Source organism: Papaver somniferum, chromosome 9, assembly GCF_003573695.1.
Source record: "Papaver somniferum cultivar HN1 chromosome 9, ASM357369v1, whole genome shotgun sequence".
Taxonomy (NCBI): Eukaryota; Viridiplantae; Streptophyta; class Magnoliopsida; order Ranunculales; family Papaveraceae; genus Papaver; species Papaver somniferum.
The window spans coordinates 84,816,052-84,825,061 of record NC_039366.1 but is presented as its reverse complement, the minus strand read 5'-3'; the positions used below and the strand labels follow the sequence as shown (position 1 = coordinate 84,825,061).

The 9,010-nt window shown below is 37.8% G+C and overlaps 1 protein-coding gene across 1 annotated transcript; it reads left to right on the top strand.

Annotated features, from left to right (window-relative positions):
* The first annotated feature begins 5,712 nt into the window (after positions 1 to 5,712).
* Positions 5,713 to 8,777, top strand: LOC113309755 (probable inactive purple acid phosphatase 2). Its single transcript, XM_026558270.1, has 2 exons — positions 5,713 to 6,535; positions 7,241 to 8,777. The coding sequence occupies exons 1-2, from the start codon at positions 5,825 to 5,827 to the stop codon at positions 8,474 to 8,476; spliced, it is 1,947 nt and encodes a 648-aa protein (XP_026414055.1). The 5' UTR covers positions 5,713 to 5,824; the 3' UTR covers positions 8,477 to 8,777.
* Positions 8,778 to 9,010: the final 233 nt, after the last annotated feature.

Here is a 9,010-nt window from a genome sequence, read left to right as displayed (position 1 = left end):
GCCGATCTCATGCAACTAATCAAGCAAACAAATCTGATTCTAGTTGGATTCCAGCCGATCAAGGTTTGTGCACACAATTCAAAAGATACGAAAACCAATAAGAAATATTTTTCGTCTTCAAATCTTCTTTAATCTTCAATAACCTGCACGACACCACTTGAATCTCTTGTGATCAATCACGCACAGAACGGAGTCTGTTAACAATGGACTAACACAAGATGTCTTTAGACCTAACAACAGTTCTAAAGATCCCGTTGATATTTCGATCTAGTTTGAGTGAATCTTATACCAGAAGAGAAGATTCTCAAGCATAAACAAACTAGGTACAATCAAATTTTCAACAACCGTTAGTCAATCAAATCAATTGAAAATGAATAACACTGCAATTATCTAGTCTCCCACCAACGGTATTCGTAGAGCTTCTTGATCCCACATAAGTCTTTAAATGAGCGGTCGTAAGATATTTCACCTAATTAGGATACTTTCCTCTCCGAATAGACGGCTCCATCAGAAACAACAACAAATGAAGTTTGCCTGGCTCTTAGTATAGTTTGCAAGAAATGCAAACTTAGACCAAGGATGTTTGGACACCAAGGAATTTCCAAAACCGAAAATATTCACAAGATATGCAATGAATAGAAAAATTCGGTTGTCATAATTCCAATAAATTCTTGTCAAATATTTCCGAAATCTCTCAATAGAAAAATCTCCAATTAGTAAATGCATATTACTAATTTTTATTCTCAAGAGATATGCATTAAATGCTGGTAATTAAAGCATATAAAACCAAAAACATTAATTAAAAGATTCTTAATTTATTTCGGCACAGGATCACCTTGAGTACTAAGGAATATCTTTGAACAATAAATGATAAGAGTTACTGCTCATGTTCAAAGTATGTTGACATCTTTTCACTGCAAATTCTTATTTCATATTTACATGGATTTGCATTCTTGGAACCGGTTACACCACACTTCCAAACAACTTTAGAATTGGATCGTCTGTTTTCCAAGGATACTATGTGATTGATCAAATACCATATTACATACATGGGTTCAATCGGTTCTACCAATCACTAGGATCGCGTATATATAAATATGGAAACACTTGTGATCGGTCACACCAGTCACTAGGATCGGTTACACCAGTTACAAGGATCGGTTCAATTACACATGGTATTACTTGTGATCGGTCACACCAGTTACCAGGACCGATTATACCAATTACAAGGATCGTTCACACACACTCATGATCGTTCACACCAATTACTAGGATCGGTCATAGCAATTACAAGGATCGATCATGCTATCACATGGTGATTACCTAGGATCGGTTACACCAATTAACAAAAACCAGTCATACCAAATCATAAGTCAGTCATTGCGATTAGTTATACCAAGACACATAACCTAAGTTAAGATCGGTTCTACCATCTCACACATATTGGTCGTCCAAAGATTTGCAATGAATAGCCGAACCAATAAGCCTAATGATTTCCCTTTCGATTCATGAAACAAGTTAATGAATGTACTTCCTTTAAACAAATTTAAATCATTGTTTCCTAGGATGAAATCTTCACCATAACCCATTCACATAATCATAACAATATATACAAGATTATGTCGATGTCATATATACGAAGTTCAAAAGATAAGCGTTTACTTTGTAGTCTAATTCCCTAATACTATGATCATACTATTATGATCATGTCACATCACTAGAGTATTATACAATATGTATAGTATATACAGCTTCGCAGTTATGTTTTTCAATATAGCACGACATGAAAGATACTTTAGGAATGAAACAGTTCAAGTCAATATTACTAACCTCAAGTGGAAGGATGATGTCGTCGTTGTAGTTCATTACTTCTTCACATTCTTCAGGTATTCGGAGTAATACCTGTATGTCTCAACATTCTTAGACTTTCTAGTCTAACCTAAACGAAGTTGACTCTAGTATCTAATCAAGCGAATCTAGATGAGTTTTGATACTAAAATATGACAACCAAACTTGACATACCAACGCTTGGTGAGTTCAACCGAGATATGCTCTAACAGGGTCCTTTGTGTTGTAGACTATTAATTGGTTTTATTAAAGTCACACTTAAAATAGAAATTATAATTAAGACCTCCACTTAGAATTACAGTAGAACTTCGATAAATTAATTACTTCACTGAAATAAGTAAAATTTTATTGTCTCAACTATGCTTGAATAAGCTAAATTTTGACTCGATAAATTAATAACTTCGCTAAAATAATAAATTTCGGTGGTCCCAAGATTATTAATTTATCGAAGTTTTACAATATTTTAACATTTGCGTTGGATGATCTAATTCCAATACTAACAACTAAGCTTCTGATTTTTGATTTGCCTCAATTTTTATATAGGAAGTGGAAAAAAAGACGCCAAAATTGACAGGGTCCATCACTACATAGAAACTGGTAGAGGTTAGCCTCTAGATAGAGGGGGAAAAAAGCATGCTGTAAATATTGACGTTGATGTATATATAATCTTTTGGGTTCATCATCTCTTCATTGTGCTAACGGTTATCTAGTTTAATTCCAGGTCCAGATTTCCAATATCCACCTAGTTACTGTTGGGATAGATGCTCAATCAATATTTGCACATGTGAAGAACAAAGTAAGAATGTGATATATCTAATGGTTTTTACCTGATAGTGATAATTGATATGGGATAGTAATCACTATTCACCACTCCCTCTGTCTGCGACAATGCTTCACACCCTCTAGAATTCTCCCCCAACCTTCTCCCCCCGATAGGTGGCATCATCTCCACCATGGATTTTGTTTTGGGCGGGCCGATGGAGGAAACAAAGGTGCCTTTATCAGTATTATGTGAGTGTGGGGAAGGGTGGGGGAGCGCTTGTGGGGGACGAGAAGCATTTTCGCTCTGGTGGTAGTCTATTTTCAGGGTAACTGCTCATTTCCAAGTCCAAACCTTTTTTTTACTCGGTCAATTAAAATTAATTAAAAAAGCAGAAATTGTACATGGGCTAGGCCAGACTAAAATCTAGTCGTGAGGTCATCTTATAATCTAGCCTATTTGAAATGATAATAAACTTCTCCAGGCCATTCTACAGACAGAATAAAATCTGGCCTACCCTCATAAAACTCAAAAATATCTTCAGCCAGCAAGCAGGCTTGTTTGGATAAGGCATCAGCTGAAAAATTCGCCTATCTATAGCTATGAATATAACGAATATTGTTGTAAAAGTTCTTCACCAACCTCCACTTATGAACTAGCTGCCATGGCAACTCGCCCTTTTGAAAAGCTTGAATGCAACTCATCGAGTCTAACTGAACACAAATATTTTTCATGTTCCACCTCTTATCTAGTATCACACCATAAATAATAGCACACACTTCCGCGTAATAATTAGTCTGCCAGCCAAGGCCAACACAAAGAATGCCAAGTACTGCTGCATTGGCATCACGAAAATGAACACCAGCACCGGCCTGACTTGGATTTCCAAGTGAAACACCATCACAATAAATCATGATTTCATCTTGGTTAGGAGGATACCAACTAACCTCAATTTGAGTGGAAATTTTGCACGATCTATGCCGCACCTTGAAGTAATTTAAGATGCGTAATTCCTCCACATTATTAAACATATGACCTTTCATTCTAATTGAGTTATCACGTATTACCTGATAAATCCTTCCTTTAAAACCAAGCCATTGGACCGCCATGACTTCAAAGTAAGCTTTATTGCGCAACTTCCATAATTCCGTGACAATTGCGAGATTAGTAACCAGCCACAGATCCTTTATCATCATGTTGCGCCCCTTAGCAGCCTTGTAAGAGGCCACCGGATCTTCGCTTGGATGTTGATTAAAAATCCTAGCCGCAAGCCCAAATCCTCTTGGCAACTCTGCAATGCCATGTGGCTAATAGTCTCGCAGCTCTTTCTACATAAACGACATATCGTAGGCATGCTCCTACCAGTCTTCTTAATAATATTATCTTCACTTGCGCAACATTGTTTTGTCCAAATCTTCCAATATTGTACACTCAAAGTAGGGTGCACAACCGGCCGTGTAAAGAGAGCAACACTCGGTTGAACTTCAAAAGGCGTTCTAATAATGGCCTTCGCAGACTTAACTGAAAAAACGCCTTTAGAATCCAAATCCCAAATTTTATAATCTTCTTCACCAACAATGAGTGGCAAATTATCAACATCAATATTGCACTGTATCATCAAATCTCTCGTCTGTTGAGGAACAACCCACGCACCATCAACAATTATATCACTCACTTCGGCCTTAAAATCATTAGGGCCCTTAGAAGTGATTCTAAGCCTCTTTGCTATCGAAAAATCACCACACCAATTATCAAAAAATAAGGAAGTATTCGCATCATCACCAATAATTGAACGTGTATGCCGTTGTACAAAACCAAAACCCATATGATTCCAGGAAAAAACGTGGAACCCAATTTATAATCAATCAGATTGCCATTAATTTTGAAATACTTGGCCCTCAAAAATCTAGCCCAAATCTTGTCAGAGTCACGGATAGTAACCCACAACTTCATAAGCATGGCCTTGTTAACCTCCGCCAATCTTTTAATTCTTAGGCCACCTTCACGCCTTGAACAACACATGCTATCATAAAGAACCGTAAAATACTTACGTTTCTCAACATCTCCAAACCATAGGAAATTCCTAATGGCCCTCTCAACCTGCTCAATAATCTTCCTTGGCCACTTATAAACAACCATAGAGTGAACAACATAACTAGAAATCACTGATCGAATCAAAACAAGTCTAGCCTGAAAAGATGGAAGTTTTCCCTTCCAACCAACCAACTTATCCATAATCTTCTCTATCACTTGTCGAACATGAATGTGGCGCACAATTCCTGGCTTCAACTGAATTCCCAAATACCTATCCGGGAATAAAGCTCTTCCCATGCCCAAATAATTAGAAATAGCAATTTCCCGAGAGCCCGTGCCACCTCCATAATAAAAATTTCTTTTGGTACAGTTTACGCTTTGGCCAGAGGCCCTTTGATACATGCCGAGCATGTTCATTAAGTTTTGCAAACTATGTAAATTTCCTTTACCGAAAATAAGAATATCATCCGCGAAGAGAAGATGTGTAGGCGCCACACCTTTCTTACTAACAATAGTATGCATGCTTCGTCTTGCAAACAATTTAGAGAGATTACGACTCAAAATATCTTCAATAAGTACAAAAATCAAAGGCGAAAGAGGATCACCTTGTCGCAAACCTCTGGTGATACTAAAGAAACCTTCTGGACTACCATTAATCATAACAGAAATCTGAGACGAGTGAAGAATGTTAAGAATCCATGAACACCAATTCTCGGAAAAACCATATTGATGAAATACCTTAGCTATAAACACCCAACTAACTGTATCAAAAATCTGGGCAATATCCAATTTAACGCCAACACTACCATGTTTCCTTGCCACATTAATCTCATTGATTAACTCAGAAGCCAAGACAATATTTTCATGAATGTTCTTTCCCTTCATAAACGCCACTTGTTCTTCAAAAATCAACATATTCAGCACCGTTCCAAGTCCAAACCACTGTATGCATTTTGGTACCCCGTAAAAACAGCCATGTTCCGATCTCCAAAGATGCGGGATACCAACCACTAGGGTACCACTACTGTACTATACATAGTCTATTTATTGCGGAGCTGTCTGCCCAATCTTCTACTTCACGTCAGCTGTGCCTCCAAAATAATACCATTTCTAATTCGAATATACTTATTTTCGTCTTCCATTTCTAATGGTTCAAACCTCTCTCGCTTGATCTTCTCGAAAATGATTCGTTCAATGTCCCTTTTCTTCTTCTTCTTCATCTGCTTGTTTATCATTTCTACAGTACAATCTGCAAACTCATCTTCTTCAGTTTCCATCACTTACACTCCCAAAACCCTAGCCAAATCAGGTGATTCAGTTAACATCCAGTGGAATGGAATAGAATCTCCATCAGATTTGGATTGGTTGGGTATATATTCACCACCAAATTCATCACACAATAAGTGGATTGGTTATGTTTTTCTATCTTCTTGTAAGAACTGGAAATCCGGGTCTTGTTCAATCGACCTTCCATTGGTTAATCTTCGATCAAATTATGAGTTTCGGATATTCAGATGGACTGAAGATGAGGTTGATAAGGAAAAAGTTGATCATGATCATAATCCATTACCAGGAACAAAGCATTTATTAGGGAAATCTGAGGAATTAGGGTTTGAAACTGGTAATGGACCACAGCAAATTCATTTGGCTTTTACAGATAATGAAGATGAAATGAGGGTTATGTTTATTACAGAAGATGGGAAGGAGAATTATGTTAAGTATGGAAGAGATGAAGGTGCCATGAATAAGGTTGTGAAGACTATAGTGAGCAGGTATGAGAGGAAAGATATGTGTGATGCTCCTGCTAATACTAGTATTGGGTGGAGAGATCCTGGTTTTATTCATGATGGAGTCATCAACAACTTGAAATCAGAGAAAAGGTATTATTACAAGGTAATTGAGAGTTATTTAATTCTTTTTTTTGCCATTTTTAGTTCATTTATTAGTTTTGGAAGACTTCATGTATTTGTTTCTTGGTTAATTTATCGTAGTAATTTCTAAAAATGCTCTAGTTTTGTCCTTGATCCTCTGTGTGTTGGTGTGTTGGTGTGTTTATATAGTATACAGAACCCGCCATCAGCATGCAAGGAATTTGATTTTGTTTCCATTCTATATTCTACTAATATTGTTGGATACCAATCAAGAAAAAATAAAGTATTGTTGTTCACATAAAACTAATTCATGAGAGGTTTGAGTTTCCTGTGAAAACTTTCGAGTTCATTTATGGCGGTTTGAATTATTTTTTTGAGAAGACGATGGTAGAACGGTTACACAAATAAGCAAGTATGTAGGTAGGGGAGTCTTTCTCAAAATACTCATGGGGTAGCAGAACTGGTTGCTGAGGCATAAGCATTAGAGTATGGTAATTGATCACTTTGAGTTTTCTTCAATTGTGCACCAAATTTGGAAACTACTTTTTGAGTTAGCTATCTTTTTGTCTACAAGTGGTTAGACATTAGTGTCTGTACAGATAGATTGCCTTGCACATCTTCTTTATCTTCTAAGGCACTAATATATGTTGTTTCTCATGACGGATTACAGCTTTCTACATCCAGTTTGTTTTTTAGTGACTGGTTCGTTCCATGTTTGTCATGATAGGTTGGAAGCGATGCAGGAGGTTGGAGTGCGACTCATAGCTTCATGTCACGTGCTAGGAGCTCAGATGAGACAAACGCATTTTTATTCGGCGACATGGGAACCGCAACCCCATATTCAACCTTCGTCCGCACGCAAGATGAAAGTATATCAACCATGAAATGGATTCTACGTGACATTGAAGCCCTTGGTGACAAGCCGGCTTTTATTTCTCATATCGGAGACATTAGCTACGCAAGAGGCTACTCGTGGTTATGGGACACATTCTTCACTCAAATTGAACCTGTTGCATCTAAGGTCCCGTACCATGTGTGCATTGGAAACCACGAATATGATTGGCCATTACAGCCTTGGAAGCCAGAATGGGCTTCTTATGGTAAGGATGGTGGTGGTGAGTGTGGGGTCCCGTACAGCCTCAAGTTTAATATGCCTGGGAATTCTTCATCACCAACTGGAACTCGTGCTCCTGCAACTCGTAACCTTTTCTACTCGTTTGACAGTGGGGTAGTGCATTTCGTGTATATGTCAACTGAGACTAATTTTCTTCCAGGCGGTGATCAATATAACTTCATTAAGCACGATCTCGAGACAGTCAATCGAAAGAAGACACCTTTCATTGTTGTCCAAGGCCACAGACCAATGTATACAACTAGTAATGAGAATAGGGATGCCCCCTTGAGGAACAGAATGTTAGAACACTACGAGCCTCTGTTTGTGAAGAACAAGGTGACTTTAGCAATGTGGGGTCATGTTCATAGGTATGAAAGGTTCTGTCCGATGAAGAATTTCACCTGTGGGGAGGAAAATGAAGCTTTACCAGTACATGTTGTGATTGGAATGGGGGGACAAGATTGGCAACCTATATGGACACCAAGGCCTAACCACCTGACGGACCCAATCTTCCCTCAACCTGAAAGGTCTTTGTTCCGTACAGGAGAATTTGGGTATACGCGACTTTTTGCTACGAAGGAAAAGTTAACCCTTACCTTTGTTGGAAACCATGACGGAGAGCCACACGACATGGTGGAAATTCTGGCATCAGGCAGAACTACAAAGAGAGTTGAGGATGCTTCAAATAAGTTAGAAGTGGGAAAAAGTTATTTTTCATGGTACATGAAAGGAATGGGTCTTTTGGTGATTGGAGCTTTGACGGGATATCTGATTGGTTCCATAACACATGCCAGAAGAGTAGCTTCATCTGGAGCAAGCTGGGCACCAGTGAAGACTGAGGATGCATGAGTTTCTGATTGCTTTTGAACAGGTGGTTTCGGAATCTAAGCTGCTGTAAGTTATTGAGGTTCGGTATTCTGTAAACTTTAAGTACTTTGTACTATGTGAAAGAGGAGCATCTCTTCATTCCTGTAAAGCTGTGATCGTGCCCTTGAAGTTGATCCAGCCAGGTAAACTGTAATTCCTTTACCCCTTCTTAAGCTTATGTAAATTAATAAATATACCTTTTTAACTCACCAAGTTGTATTGTTATGTATTTTTCATCTCCACTCTCATTAATAAATATCGTGAATCTTAATTTTCACTGCCACATCTCAGTTCTTATTGTTTCAGAACGCCATTGTCTTGTTCCTCATTCATTTATTCGACCCATAGATGAGTGATTAATTTTTTTAATGCTAGACATGGAAACAAGAAGAATGTAAGTAACTAATATCTATTCATCCTGTTTAGCTAATTCTTCTTCTTCTTTTCCCATTTCTCAAGTCAACCCACAGCTAAATTCCTTAATGTAAACAACTGGCATTTATCATAAGCATATGA

Excerpts from the sequence above, each read along its gene's own strand:
- LOC113309755 (XM_026558270.1), top strand. The coding sequence starts at position 5,825 with ATGATTCGTTCAATGTCCCTTTTCTTCTTCTTCTTCATCTGCTTGTTT. Across the intron at positions 6,536-7,240 it reads AGAAAAGGTATTATTACAAG|GTTGGAAGCGATGCAGGAGG; the intron begins GTAATTGAGAGT and ends TTGTCATGATAG.